The sequence below is a fragment of the Octopus sinensis genome, linkage group LG14 (assembly GCF_006345805.1).
Source record: "Octopus sinensis linkage group LG14, ASM634580v1, whole genome shotgun sequence".
Lineage (NCBI taxonomy): Eukaryota > Metazoa > Mollusca > Cephalopoda > Octopoda > Octopodidae > Octopus > Octopus sinensis.
In genome coordinates, this window is record NC_043010.1 from 42,526,399 (window position 1) to 42,542,140 (window position 15,742).

Genomic DNA, 15,742 nt, shown 5'->3' on the forward strand with positions numbered 1-15,742 from the left:
GATCTGGAGCAGATATAAACAAAGCTGGGGTGTTATCACTATCAATGTATTGGATGATATAACTTTTTAGCCATGAAAGTGTCACTGCATGACATCGCAAAAATCAAATATTACAAAAGTATCTTCTTCCTTTTATGCATCAAGTTGTCTGCCCTCATTCCAACAAATTAATCAAAATGTTTTGCCTAAATCATGAAATACAGATTCTATTTGTCTAGTGTCCGCAACTGGAATTTATAGCAATTTATGAAAGCATTTTTAAAAACAAGAAAGCTATACTTATTTATAACAGTTCAGAAAAAGTTATAAAAAATAAAACCTGCATTACTGAAAAGATAATGATACCAAAAGTATCTTTTATTAAATTTTGGTGATGAATACATTTCATTTATTAAAAAATAAGGAAGTATTTTATTAGAGAGAGAAAGAGAGAGAGAGAGGGGGGGGGAGAGAAATAATCACCCACTCAACATTTACCAAGACCAAACTCATGATGTAATTTGAAAACTGGTGTACAATTTCTATATTCTCATAAAAAAAAATTATAAACTTGAAAAGCTTTATAGAAATTTTTTATAGATTTGTTATTGTCGTGTTTTCAATAGGAAGTTGTGTAAAGTAAAGCTGTTTGCTGTTTACTGCAATGATATATGCAGTACAATAAATATATAGAAGATAAATTGAAAAGCATGGACGAAATAGATGGGAAACAAAAATTTTATACACTATTTAGTTAGTAATACTATGACATAGAAAACAGAATAACGGGGTAGTCAAATTATGCATCTGTATGGACTTAATAGTGAACTATAAACTAAAAGTACTGCAGAAGAAATAAACCCTATGAAAAGAAGTATCCTATGCTGTATAGTGTATAACCTTAAATCACTAAAGGCCAAGGTAACAAAACTGTAGCATACACTTGAGTGAAATTCCTCTCCCTTTTATTATATATATGAGCATGTGAACATAGCAGATAACAGCTAACCTTTGGCCACTATTTGGACCCCCGTTGTGTCCACTACTCTGATTGGTTGATATTGGCGCAATTTGTCTCTTATTCTGCCATGCCAATCTACAGCATATAACCAATCAGAGTTCTAAATAAGATCACGTGCAACAGCCAGTTCATAACTCAGATTGAGCTACCTGTTCATTATAAAAACCCAGCTACTTCTCGTCTCGAAGTCTTTGATTCCAGACCTTCTAAGGTCTAGCCACTGACCACACAAAACACAGCCGGTTCCAGTGACAACGCCAGATGCCCAGGTTTCAACACAGCACTGTTCGTGAATTACTTCACCAGGGATCAACGGCAAATATACAACTATGAGTCAGACAACAACACCTGTCCAACAGCATTACGGCAATCTTTTTCTTCATCACCATCATCTGCTTCTTAACAACATCAACAACATCTCTACATACACAGCTCAGCCAGCAACACTATACAGGTTCAACACAGCACTCTTTGTGAATTACTTCAGCATAGTTAGCTATGAATATACACCCTGCAAGAACTCCTGTGCAAGTAATCCAGGCAGCAGCATTACAGCCACAACGTCTTATGATGTGTACCACAACCATCCCTGCATCATCACCACAACTTCTTGATACAGTATTTCAATCACCATGTACAATTGACTATAAAACTGGTATTTCTCATTCTTGTGTCTATGAACATTCATCTAACTTCTCATTATATACTCTTTCACTGTTTTTCATTGCTATTCGTATATGTACTTAAAGCACACCAATTCCATCTATAAAATGGTGACTGATGTAGAACACACACCATGATGACCATCTAAAAAACCAATAGCTTATAATTTAATGCAAAGAATTAAAAACAAATGACATGACAACATATATAGCAGATATTGTATTAGGGAGTGTGCCAAGATGAAATCTTGATAAACAGTTGGTAAACAACAATAGAAACAGAACTGAACATTAGACATTCTGTCTCACTCAACAAATGTTGTTATTTTGTAATAATCCACAAAATATATTCCAGAAACATATAAAAAGCAATTTTGGCAAGGATATCTCATTGAAAAGGCATCTGGCTCAATCCTCCAACTGAGATATATAGACTTCATCAGCTCATTTGCTATCCATTTACTTCCTAAAGGCATAAACCTGATGAAGTTCAACTTGAATATCAAGTACAATAATCTAACTTTTATGATTGGGGATCATGTATTTAATTAAATAATTAATAAACATAAAAGAATAATCTATAATTTCATTTTCAATGAAACTACTATACCATGCATATATCTTTATCCTTATCATAAATCACTGAGGCAGACTATGTTCTCTTGATACATATTGCTTCCTTAAGTGTCTACACCAATCAACATTTTCCCTCCCTTTTTACCAGTCTTTCGCCCAAAATTCAGCATTATTGATGCTAAGGTTTAATATTTCCAAACCTTTTGTGTCATTTTCAGTGGCATTTCACCTGTCTTTACATTCCGAGTTCAAATTCCACTGAGGTCAACTTTGCCTTTCATCTTTTCAGGTTGATTAAAATAAGTTCCATTTGAGTACTGGGGGTTGATGTAATTGATTGAGCCCCTTCCCCAAAGTTATTGGCCTTGTGCCAAAATCTGAAACCAATATTCTGTGTAATGAGAAACATTAAATAGTTTCTGTAGCAACCTTGAATGATCGAAACATTCTCAAATGTTGTTTCTTCATTCAAGAAAAATCAGTGGGCAAATGCAAGTGCAGCAAATGTGATTATTCTGTAATATCCTAGGGTTTCTGTGAAGGCACCCTGTGTACCAAAATCACTCAAGTGGATTTTGCTTTGATGTTCATTGGATATTATAGTGTAACAGTAATATCATTTCCCTGCACAGCAGCAAGATATAAAGGGAATAACTGTATCATATAAACTATGTTTGTGCAACCACAACTGTAAGATCTGTTGGCTGTTTAACTGTGATCGTACTAAGCTCTAAAACAAACAATGACCTAGTTTCTATTGAACACCTTTGATCATATAATCATAGCTAACCTGGGAAAACTATAATTAAAAATATATGTAAGTAACATGCCAAAAACGTATTTTTCTGATGCATTACACAAATTAACATGATTTCACAGCACTTTATTAAAAAATTGAAAGAAATATTGAAAAATATAACAAATTTTCGTTTTCATAATATGAAAGTAATAAATGAACTTTTCATAAATGGATTAACAAAAGCAAAAAATTTCCGAGTTGCATTTCAGTAAAATTATTTGTGAAAAAAGAAAAAAACAAATTATGAACCAATTTATTTAAAATTAACTATAAACAAAAAAAACACCTATAAATTAGATGATTATGGGAATGATCATAAATTCTATGCAAGAAGAATCCTATATCTCACAATGATATTCACTAACAAACAAGTATATGAAAAAATAGACATGGAATTATGAAGATTGATAAAAAGAATATGAGAAAAACATTAAAGATATATTCTCAAAAATATGACAAACTTTTTTGAGAAAATAGAAAAGAAAGGACTGCATTTACATTTGCTCTGCTGCATACTTACAAACACTTGTAATTATAAAAGCTTACTTTAGAAATTCATATTGATAAACATACATTTTTAAAGTAAATTGTTCTACACTTACTCAGAATACAAGCATGCTTACACTAGTTAACACATTGGAAGCACTCTGTCGGTTACGACGACGAGGGTTCCGGTTGATCCGATCAACGGAACAGCCTGCTCGTGAAATTAATGTGTAAGTGGCTGAGCACTCCACAGACACGTGCACCCTTAACGTAGTTCTCGGGGATATTCAGCGTGACACAGAGAGTGACAAGGCCGGCCCCTTGAAATACAGGTACAACAGAAACAGGAAGTAAGAGTGAGAGAAAGTTGTGGTGAAAGAGTACAACAGGGATCACCACCATCCCTGCTGGAGCCTCGTGGAGCTTTAGGTGTTTTTGCTCAATAAACACTCACAACGCCCGGTCTGGGAATCGAAACCGCGATCCTACGACCGCGAGTCCGCTGCCCTAACCACTGGGCCATTGCGCCTCCACAGTTAACACATGTACGAGCACAAAACATGAATATATAAATACATACAAACATTCCTTAAGAGAAGTACATAGATTTTCTTAAACAATACCTTTTTTTTACAACTATGATCAAACACACATATACAAACATACTATGAGTCTATGTAGTCACTTGACCTGCTTTAAATAGCAGTTAGTCACACTCTGTTCTTCTTTTAGTAGAGAAGATACTGTTGTCTAATGCGATCTAGAATTTACTGTACCTGGAACAACAATAGGTTGTTCATGTTTTGAATGCTTTTGATCAGAAGACTGTTTGATCAAAGCTGACTTGGACTACAGGTGCTCACATGCAAATATACACACACACAGAGTAATCCAGACAAATACTTGTAAAATGATTTCAAATAAACTGCTTGAACAGTTTATCAGGATGCATAAACAGAAAATAAAGTAAATAGAACCTACATGATACAAGCATACACTAGACTTAAGCTTGCTAACACGGAATTGCAATTTGAAGGCCTTGATATGAGCAAACATTTGAACAAGAATTCAATGAGGCAAAACACATTTTTAAACTCCCAACAACATGTAAATATAATCATTAGTTAAATAGAAACATTCTTACACATACATACATACATACATACATACATGCTTACAATCATCATTAGTTGTGAATGAGGGTGCCGAAGCATCTATATTGCAAGAAATAAGAGTTAAAAACTCTTAACGCTATATGAACACACTACATATATACACTGACAGGAGAGATAACTGCCCCATGAGTGACTAGGATCATTGGACTAGACTAGTTTCACCTATCAGTCATAGGCTCGTCTATACATATACATATATATATATATATATATATATTCCTCTGTCTTCCCTTCTCTGGATCTTTCCTTCTCCTATGTTTCCGACGAAGAGCTCCGCTCGAAACATTAAACCCTCCTTCTTTCCTTCTTTCCTGAGCGTTCAATAATACTATATTTGTTCCACGTCCTCGCGTTGTTATATTTTCTTTGTGCTTTCTTGTTTGGATTAACTTTATATATTTATATATATATATATATATAATAAATAAAATAAGATCCAAGGATCAAGGTGTATGAAGTGTCAAGCAGTCCATAACCTAGATTTTATCTACTCCTTTTCCTAACTTTGGATATATACATTTATATATATGTATGTGTTATTCAAATTCTTTTACTTCTGACACATGTTTCGAAGATATCATGTTTTGAAGATTATTCCGAAAGAATAAAATGGTTTAAAACAATCTTCTCTTCAGAGAAATGAAGAAATAAAGCTCGTCAATAAGATATTCTAACAAAATATGATGGGTATTTATAGTGATTAACTGAACGCTATTAAGTTGTTTTTTTTTAAAAAGCTAGAGGATATAACATCAAAGTTAGCCTATAGAAAGAGGAGGGGTAAAGGAAAGAAAGAAACCAAACAAAGGAGAAGTATTAAACGATATGTAAATTAAATAAAACCCTAAAGTCTTGGAAAAAGATATATCTAGCAAATGTGAAATGTAAGAAGAAAATTGATATTTAAATTATATATAATGATGGATATCCCTTATATGTGTTTCTGCCAATGCTTACATTGGTATGCATGCTCTATAACCGTGTTTACAAGGGGATGTTTAGAAAAAAGAATAAAAAATAATTCAGAATTACAGAGTAGACAGAATTCCTTGCCTTTATCATAAGGGATCGAAATTGAGAGAACTAAATTAAATTGTTTATTGTGGTCTTTTAGATACTAAATTAATTTACTAAGCCCTGTTCCTGTTCTTGGATTGCAAATGTATAGCCTTTAAAATATGATGCGATGTAGCAGTTACAAGTTCAAGATAGGCTGTACTTCATGTTGACATTATTGTCTTCTTCAAGTCTTCAGGAAACATATCCATGCATAGTCTGTTTTGGGGATGCTAAACATTTCACATCCAGGTCTTCTTAGAGGTATGTTAGTCTGGTTGTTTTGAAGTTGTATGGGAGGTCATAAGGAAGAGAATGTTTCCTGAGTTTCTTATTGCCCACATGTAAGATATTGTTCTCTTCACTTTTCAGTGCTAAGTTAATGTAAGAGACTATATGACATTCAAAGGCTGTCTACACTGGTCAAAAGCCTCTACCTCCTTTATCTCTTCTTAGGTAGAGACTGCAATATCACTATTCCTGTGGAGATTGCCTACTGGTGCCAGTACCTTGCAGGTTTTAACGTCTATGGAGAGGATTTCCTCTCCAAACCAATCATATATCCCAAATGCACTGGTACTGCAAATGCATTGTAAGATATTGTCTTATTGTAGGAGGAGAGTTCCAGCTGCCATATTTTTCTCAGTCCCTATCTTTATTCACAGTACTTATGTATGTATGTATGTATGTATGTATGTATGTATGTATGTATGTATGTATGTAGTCATAAAACAAGACAGATGAGTGACAACCTGGCCACTGGTGGTGGTGTAACACACCATACTAATCATATCTGTCGGGCATGTGGAAGAGAGTGTAATTCGGCAGGAGGACTTAAACGACATGCAAAGGTACATGAAGCCCAGTTACAACTACAGCTGGCTATTACCAGTAAAGGTTTTAGTTGCCAATTTTGTACAAGACATTGTAGATCTTTAGCTGGGCTAAAAAGTCACATTCAATCACAGCACCAGTAACAGTTAAGCTTCGTGCAATCGCCATACTCGATAACGAGGGGCAGCCATAATGTATGTATGTATGTATGTATGTATGTATGTATGTATGTATTATGTATGTATGTATGTATGTATGTATGTATGTATGTATGTATGTATGTGAGCACGGTGTTCTTTTAAAAGCTCTTACTCTGATCATGAGATTCTAACTTTAGTTTCCATCCCCACATCTAATATAGATTGCCATAAATAATAACGATATAACAGTATCTAAATATTCAGTTTCTGAAATTCTCTTTGAAATTATTTTTGCTATAAAATAGTTGGAAAACAAATAAATTATGGGACATTTTTTTTATTAATAGCTAGTTTGCAGGACATTTTCAGAAGTTTGTGCGGTGTGTAAACAGTGATTGTGGGGTGCATCAGTTACTCTGTCTAGGAAAGTATTTCAATGTTTGTTTCACCCATATTTATGCATAATTTTATTTCTTTTTAATAAATGTTTATAGCTTCAATACTAAATTTATGGCAATTGTGTATTGGCTATGAAATTATATGTTCATAGATATTTGAATAATTTCGATATTTTTTACCTAATTTAGCACAACCATCAATAAAGGCACTTGATTAAAAGCCATATTTGAAATCGCCAATAGCAAAGGTGTTTTTTGATATTGCCTTATGTTTAAAATCATAAATCTTTGTTAATCTATAAATTTGTAATATGCTAATATTGAAAGTTGATGAAAGTTTAATCGGCCAGATTTTATTTTAGATAATAGCAAAATGTTTGAAATACTGGCTGCAGATCATATAATCAAAATTTAGCAATTTGATAAATAATAATCAGGAAATAACAGCTGAAATAGTTCAATTCAAGTTTTGCCTTTTGCATTAAAATTTCAAGATATGACCATTTTAATTTCTGTTTTTTTTTGTTTTGTTTTGTTTGTTTTTTTTGGGGGGTGGGGGTGCTACATTCACATCCCTTTAATATATTAATTCTTCAGTTTGGTGGCTATTTCTAGCAAGATGGAGATGGACGACTCTTTGGACCTTCTTCATTGGCTCATTTTTTTTTTAAGTAAATTTTTTTTTAAAGTAAATATAGGTGCAGGAGTGGCTGTGTGGTAAGTAGCTTGCTTACCAACCACATGGTTCCAGGTTCAGTCCCACTGCGTGGCACCTTGACAAGTGTCTTCTACTATAGCCTCGGGCCGACCAAAGCCTTGTGAGTGGATTTGGTAGACGGAAACTGAAAGAAGCCTGTCGTATATATCTATATATATATATATGTGTGTGTGTGTGTGTGTGTGTGTGTGTGTGTGTGTTTGTCCCCCCAACATCGCTTGACAACCGATGCTGGTGTGTTTCCATCCCCGTAACTTAGCAATTTGGCAAAAGAGACCGATAGAATAAGTACTAGGCTTACAAAGAATAAGTTCTGGGGTCAATGTGCTCGACTAAAGGCGGTGCTCCAGCATGGCCACAGTCAAATGACTGAAACAAGTAATAGAGTAAAGAGTATAGTTAGAAGGGAAAGGCATCTTACAACTCTTTTAAAATAGTTACTGATATTTTAATGTTATTATGCATTCTTTTTGATAACTATCAACTATGTTAAATATTTACTTTTACACTGAGCTTTGAAAGATAGTTTTCATAAGTTTGTTTGATTTTTATAAATTCTTCACTTTTTGTTGTCTTCTTTCTGTGAGTGAAGAACCAAATTTTCATATTTATATTTGCTGTTCATTATACTATTGTTTGATCATAATATTCATAAATGCATATTGAAGACCAAACCACATTTACAAAGGACAATTTAGTTACAATTTTTAATGTCAATTCAAACTGAACACCAAGATTAAAGAATCAACAGCTTTATGTCAAAAATACAAACCAGAAAACATTGAATAGTTCAAAATATGTACATAAACATCTTAATCAACCTTGGTTGAGCAAACCTGTGATGAAAGGCATTCTTGTCCCTTTGCAGTATTGTTATATAATGTTTTCAATCATACCTCCAACACTTTCATTATTAAAGGAATTTTGATTAATATCTCTCAAAATTCTCTGAAAGCTGTTTCGAATTAATAAATGTCTCAGATTTCTTTGAAGTTTATGGTGGCTGCAAATAAGGAATATCTACTTTCATCCTTATTCTTAAATCTTTCTTGACAACTCCTTTTTTTATAATTCTCCTTTAAGTTGATTGTCAATTATTTTGAAATAAATAAGGAATGATTAGCTTTAAACTCATGTATGACTTGTTTGCTCACATATTATTGCTTTTTGTCTGCTTCGATTAGTTTTTTTTTTCTTTTGTTAGATGATTTATTAGTACTAATAGGAAAATTTGAGTACATTAATTTTTCCTTTCATCTATTGGCATATATGTATATGTGTATATATATATATATATATATATATATATATATATATATGCTCTCATGAACTCTTATTCCACAATTCTAATTCTCTTATACACTTATGTTTGGAAGACAAGTAACACAAATAGTTGTCCATTTAAATGATATCTTAAGTGGTTAGAGCGTCAAGCTTACGATCGTGAGGTTGTGAGCTCAAATCCCGGACCGGGCTGCATGTTGTGTTCTTGAGCAAGACACTTTATTTCACGTTGTTCCAGTTCACTCAGCTGTAGAAATAAGTTGTGATGTCACTGGTGCCAAGCTGTATTGGCCTTTGCCTTTGCCTTGGATAACACTGGTGGCATGGAGAGGGGAGACTGGTATGCATGGTGACTGCTGGTCTTCCATAAACAGCCTTGCCCGGACTTGTGCTTGGGAGGGTAACTTTCTAGGTGCAATCCCATGATTTGTGTTGTGATAAGTGATATCTAAACTGATTTTCACTAGTTACAACCATATTGGCCTCAGCTCACCACAAAGTTTACTAATTGACTTTTCAATGAGGTCTAGTTACTCCAGTTGTTCTTTTTCAATAAGGGAAATTTTCTTCCCTTTTGTACATCATTCATAATCTGCCATTTATGAATTATTGTTTCTCTTCAGGTTAAACTAGGAGTCACCAAACTTTTGTCATGGCAAGACAGATAACTGAGAGAATGATGAGCTCAGGCCACATAACCATTTTGTTCAATACAATACAGTCAACACATAAAAATAAAGATGACCAACATATTTACCAAAAAGTTGTCAAAGAAGGTGATGTTGGCAATAAGATAGTTATACCACACCCAGTGCATTCATATCGAATCTCACAAACTAAATAGCAAAAAAGATTAGTGAGATTTGTGAAATTGATGTCTAGCTTTTAAGATATCATCAGTATTTATTTTGGAATTGCTGCATCAAACCAAGAGAATAACATTCAAATGTTCATCAGTTAGCCTCGTTCAATGTGCTGACTCCACATACTTCAGTTTTGAAAATGTTTGCTCACAGTCATAAGTTGCTCCAAACACTGATGCCATACCAGAGATGAATAAACTCTCATTGTAGGTACTTATACAAAAGGTACAGTGAAGCAACAGGCCAGATGAACTGACCTTGCAGGCCAGAGCTGGCCTGCGAGCTGTAGTTTGCTGACCTCTGTGTTAAACATTTGTTTTTGATATTCTATAATTGTAATATTTAAGTATCATTCTTTTATTGTCTTTAGAACATTAGTGCATGGGATTTTATACTTGCAGACGTTAAGTTTTTCCCTTTCTTATGTAGGTGTAATTCTCATGAGCTGCCTTGAATCTGTTCAACCATACTATTGCAATTAAACAGAGGTACACTAATATGCAGTCAATATTTATCTCTTCTGACTGGAAACATATGCCAGATATTTTGATGAGTATTTATGTTTTAGGAATAATTTCCTCGTGTGATATGCCTATTGTTTATAAGCAGCATTATTAGCAGTAGATAGTTTTAGTGTAATGTGCATGTGTGATGTCTTTCTTGATGTAAATTTGAAATGAAGCCAGTGACTAAGAACTTTGATACACGAACATATCCTTTGTTTAGTATCACAATGAGCACTAGTCATTATTTTCATTGTTGATCAAGAAGACCTATGATGAAAAGGTATTCGACTGTGACCATTCCAGAGGGTGTGCTTTGAGAGAGAGATTTTGCAACTATTTCTTATAGATTGATTAATCCGATTCAGTGTCCATCGTTGACTCTTCCTGAATACCATTACATACACACACTCATTGATGAGCTTTTGTTTTACAGGAAATGTGAAGTTAACACACCAAAAAGTTTCCATTTGGTTTTGTCTCCTAAATGGTATGATTATATAGTTTTAGGATTGTCTATTAAAAGATAGGGATGAAAGATAGTGGGATGATTTTTTGATGCGGAAATAACACAAGTGTAGCGTGAAACTCTCCCAGTAGAAAAAAATAGTAATTCAAAAGGCTATTGGGAAAAACCAAAATACAATCAATAGCTTTATCAATTAGAGTTCAAATTTCAGTTTTCTATTTTCTTAGATTTTTTTTTCCGTTTATTTTGTTTGTTTTTTGCTTCATTTAATTTTTAAAACATTTTAAGTTCAGTCTTCCAGATGATCCAAATTTTTAAAAGCTTACAGATTTACTATTTTATTAAGTCAAATCTGTTTTAATCATTTATGCTAATTTGGATTGTCATTTAAATTTATATCAACTAAATTTATCAGTTAGCATCAACTATATGATTTAGCCCAAATATTTTATCAAATAATGTCACTAATATTTTAAGTATAACAAAGTCAAATGAAATTCCCAGTTAAGATTCTTTATGAATTCAGTTCTGTCTTATGTGTTTGTGTCTACTCTTATACAACCCACTTTATATTAGTCACACATTTATATATCATATTTATACATCATTGCTTACAGGTTTCTAGAAAGCCAGTCACTGATTTTCTGCATTTAAAGCAGTAAGAGTTGTGAGGGAGTATCTATGCAACACAGCAAAACAAATATCACAAGCTATCTTTCTTCAAACACAGTTTATCTATTTTGTTTATTGAGTTATACTTTAAGATATATACAGGGTGCAATGCGTAAATTGTCCACATTTTATACTTTTCATTTTGTGCATGTGCATTGTTTGTTTTTGGTTTTGTCAGCTACACAGTATAGTAGGGGCAGTTGGGTACTGTCTGTGAGAAAAACAGCACCATGAGGCAATTCACTCTGCCAGAAATTTGGAGACGACATGCTGTACTGCTTGGCATTGGTGCTGGAAACTCCAACACAAACATGAGGTGAACACACAGAGCAACCATTGGCTTACCATGTCCCAAAAACATGTACAGAGAATGATAAAAATCAAACATCTGGTCAACATCATGGTGTTTGGAGTGATCACTAGTGATGGCGACGTTATGCATCCACTCATCTTCCCACACAGCCTCAGACTCAACATGGAGGCCTACATCAAGTGCCTGGAGGAGGTAGTGCTGCCCTGAGTCAAGTGGGTGTCTGCTGGAAGATCCTATCTCCGGCAACAGGAATGTGCACAATGCCACACAAGCAGGAGAACCCAGTCATGGCTGTCAGACATTTTCTGTGACTACATTACCCTAACATCTGGCCACCTAACTCCCCAGACTGCAACCCCCTTCATTACTATGTGTGGGTTGAGTATGAGACCAACAAAACTCCTTGTAACACCAAAGATGAACTGAAAGCAAGGATTATGGCAGCATTCACCAACATAAACAAGGAGACTGTCCAGAAGAGTTGCAGGAGATTCCAAAGTCATCTGAAGGCCATGGTTACAGCCAATGCTGATTTTATTGAAGAAATTTACTCCTTGGTATTTCAAGATATTTTTATGTAATTTTGGTAAATACATCTGTTAAGATGAGATGTCAGTGCTATTTTCATTTTTGCATAATTTAAACAACAAAATATTCACTCCACCCTGTATGTATATGTGAGTGTGTGTATATATATATATATACAGAATACAGAGAGAGACGGGGGGAACATGTGTATATATATATATATGGATGGATGGACAAACGAACAGACAGACTGCCAGATGAATGGACAAACAGACAGACAGATGGACAGATGGATGGCTAATCAAAACAAAAGAAAATGCTTTGAGAACATTTTTATTCTATTACATCCACACCCATCACTATTTCTATCACTACAATAGTGATGGAAATTGGAAGGCTGTGGATGTAATGGCTCTTTCAATACTAAGAAAAAAATGGAAATATTTTCTTCCTTTTTTTTATGAAAAAGTTCTCAAAACATTTTCTCCATTAGTTTTTAACATAAATTTACTTGCATGAAACATCTTAACCTTTTCAATGTAATAAACATAATATAGACAGACAGACAGACAAGTAGGCAGGCAGGCAGACATATGTGCGTGCGCACACACATACACACACACACACACACAGAGTTATGCATATTTTTTACCCACCAGATTTGTCTCACAAACCATTAATCAGCCTAGTGCTATGGCCACTTGCTCAAGTGTCATGGAATGTGATTGAACTGGAACCATGTGTTTGGAAGGTGAACTACAAAGCCATATCTACCCCATTCTTGTAATTAATATACATACAGATACATAACCAACAGATATAACACAAACTATAGAGTTGTGGATGAAACCATTTGCAAGATTTTTTTTCAGAGATATATACCAATTTTAATGAAAAATTTCTCTTAACATTAATTTTGTGTCTGTTTTGTGTGTGTGTGTGTGTGTGTGTGTGTTTGTATGTGTACCAGAAGATTGATGGGTTGGCAAAATTATTACAGAGTCAGAAGAAATGCATTGCAATATATATTCTAGCTAAGGCAGTGAGGTGGTAGAAACGTTAGCACACTGAGCAAAATGTTTACCGGTATTTCGTCTGTCTTTACATTCTAAGTTCAAATTCTACAGAGGTCCACTTTGCCTTTCATTCTTTCAGAGTCGATAAATTAAGTACCAGTTGCGTACTGGTCTCCTCCCCAAAATTTCTCTGTATATATATATATATACTGGGTGTGTACTGGACTTCTCCCAAAAATTCCGGGCCTTGTGCCAAGTGTAGAAAAGAATATATGTTCTAGCTCTTTATTTCAAATCATGTTGAGGTCAGATTTGCCTTTCATCTTTCCAGGTTTGATAAAGTAAGTGTAATTAACTGACTTCATGCCACTAAAAACTGTTGGCTTTTTGTCTAAATTGCAACTTGTTCATTGCGTGTGTGTGTGTGTGTGTGTGTTAATACAAATGTACATGAAATTGCAGTGGTACCTACTGCTCACAGTCTTATGTTTGCATTGCAGATGTCAGAACGTCCATTCAGCAGGTCAGAGTCACGAACTACAGACTCAGATGATGATGACCTCATGGAAGACTATGATGTTACCATCTTCAATCCCCAATGTGTCAGAAACCGCAGTGCCCTGGAAAAATTTCTTGCAGTAATACTGGTGCTTTTCTTGGTTGTGATTATTGCTCTTGCTGTTGCACTGGTTCGGTCAAAAGAGCCACCTGGTAAGCCATCAAATATTTTACTAAACTTGTTCTATGATGTCACCTGTATTTCAATTAATCAGGCATTCTTTAATCTTTTACCTTTTACTTGTTTCAGTCATTAAACTATGGCCATGCTGGGGCACCACTTTGAAGAATTTTTAGTTGAAGGAAAAGTTGTAGTTAGAAAGATGAAGGGTGGTGTCTTGAGGGTGAAGTTAGAGAAAAAAGGGCCTAGTTGTGTGTGTGTGTGTGTGTGTGTGCACGCGCGCGAGAGTGTGTGTGTGTGTGTGTGTATATGTGTGTGCGTGCATGTGTGTGTGTGTGTGTGCATGCATGTGTGTGTGTGTGTTTGTGTGCATGTGTGTGTGTGTGTGTGTGTGTGTGTGTGTGTGCATGTGTGTGTGTGTGTGTGTGTGTGTGTGTACACAGTGCTTCAAGAACTTAGTTTCATTGAGTTGGGTGTGTCTTTTTTGAGAACTGCTCATTGCCAGTCATCCTGTCACTTGTCATCTCCTCATTGAAGTTTAAGATCCTGAGGTTAGCCTTCGCTACTTTGTCTTTCTGAGTCTCTCACTTCTGCAAGCTAGCTTCATCTACATAATGTAAGTGGCACATCGCTGTCCTCATTTATAAGCATTGCATGTCCACACTAGCATAGGCTTCTTTCTTGCACACTATATCTGATTTTTTTTATGATCACCTTCTCTTTCAGCATGTTTATGCTGTGTTATTCATGCACACTTACAATTCTCATCTTTCTGAAATGCATTGTTTGGATTTAGGTGTGAAGGTCATGGTTAGAACACCTTTGAGCATAAGTCATAAGTCAGTCAGAGCTGACCTGAAATGAAACAGCAAAGCACAAGAGCTTATGTCTTCAATCACAATTTAATCATTAAAAATGATTTTTCGTTTATATCTGACCACAATGATTTTGGATTGAAAAATTTGAGCAGAACATTTTGATGTATCAGAGGCTGTTGAATCTGTCAACTGGTATCATTTAGGATTATTTCACAGTCAACTTCCTACTATTCATTCAAACATCTCATGTGCTGAAATATTCAATCCCACTATGGTATTGTTTTGACATATGATAACAAGTCTGCAACTGGGATATCCTTCACTAGTAAGAGGATCATTTTGTGATTACACCCAGAGTAACATTTACACTAGCCATGGAAGCATATTGTTGAGGTTATACTTGGATACAAATACTCAAAGTTTAGGGTTGATTTCAACTCATCTTTCATACCTCTAGATCAGTGCTTTTCAAACTTTTTGCTGGAGCGGAACCCCAAGGAAACATTCCACTGGCTCGGGGAACCCCTGTGCAATAATTTAATAGTCTTATGCACACATATCTGCACAGGAAAATTTTAAATTACTGCCGATTTTAGCAGTTTTGTAACTTCTTGTGGAACCCCTGGACTGTACTGGCGGAACCCTAAGGTTCTGCAGAACCCTGATTGAAAACCACTGCTCTAGATATACAGGTAGAGCATCTTACTTAAGTTTTGGGATCCCATTTTCTGTCAGCTTCATTTTGAACAGCAA

At 34.8% G+C, this 15,742-nt stretch overlaps 1 protein-coding gene across 1 annotated transcript in view; it reads left to right on the forward strand.

Moving 5' to 3' along the window:
* LOC115219258 overlaps positions 1–15,742 on the forward strand; it is a 568,773-nt gene that overhangs the window by 465,728 nt on the left and 87,303 nt on the right. Inside the window, exon 3 of the mRNA XM_029789411.2 lies at positions 13,993–14,203. Coding sequence (XP_029645271.2) covers positions 13,993–14,203 — 211 coding nt within the window. The remainder of the gene's footprint in view (positions 1–13,992; positions 14,204–15,742) is intronic.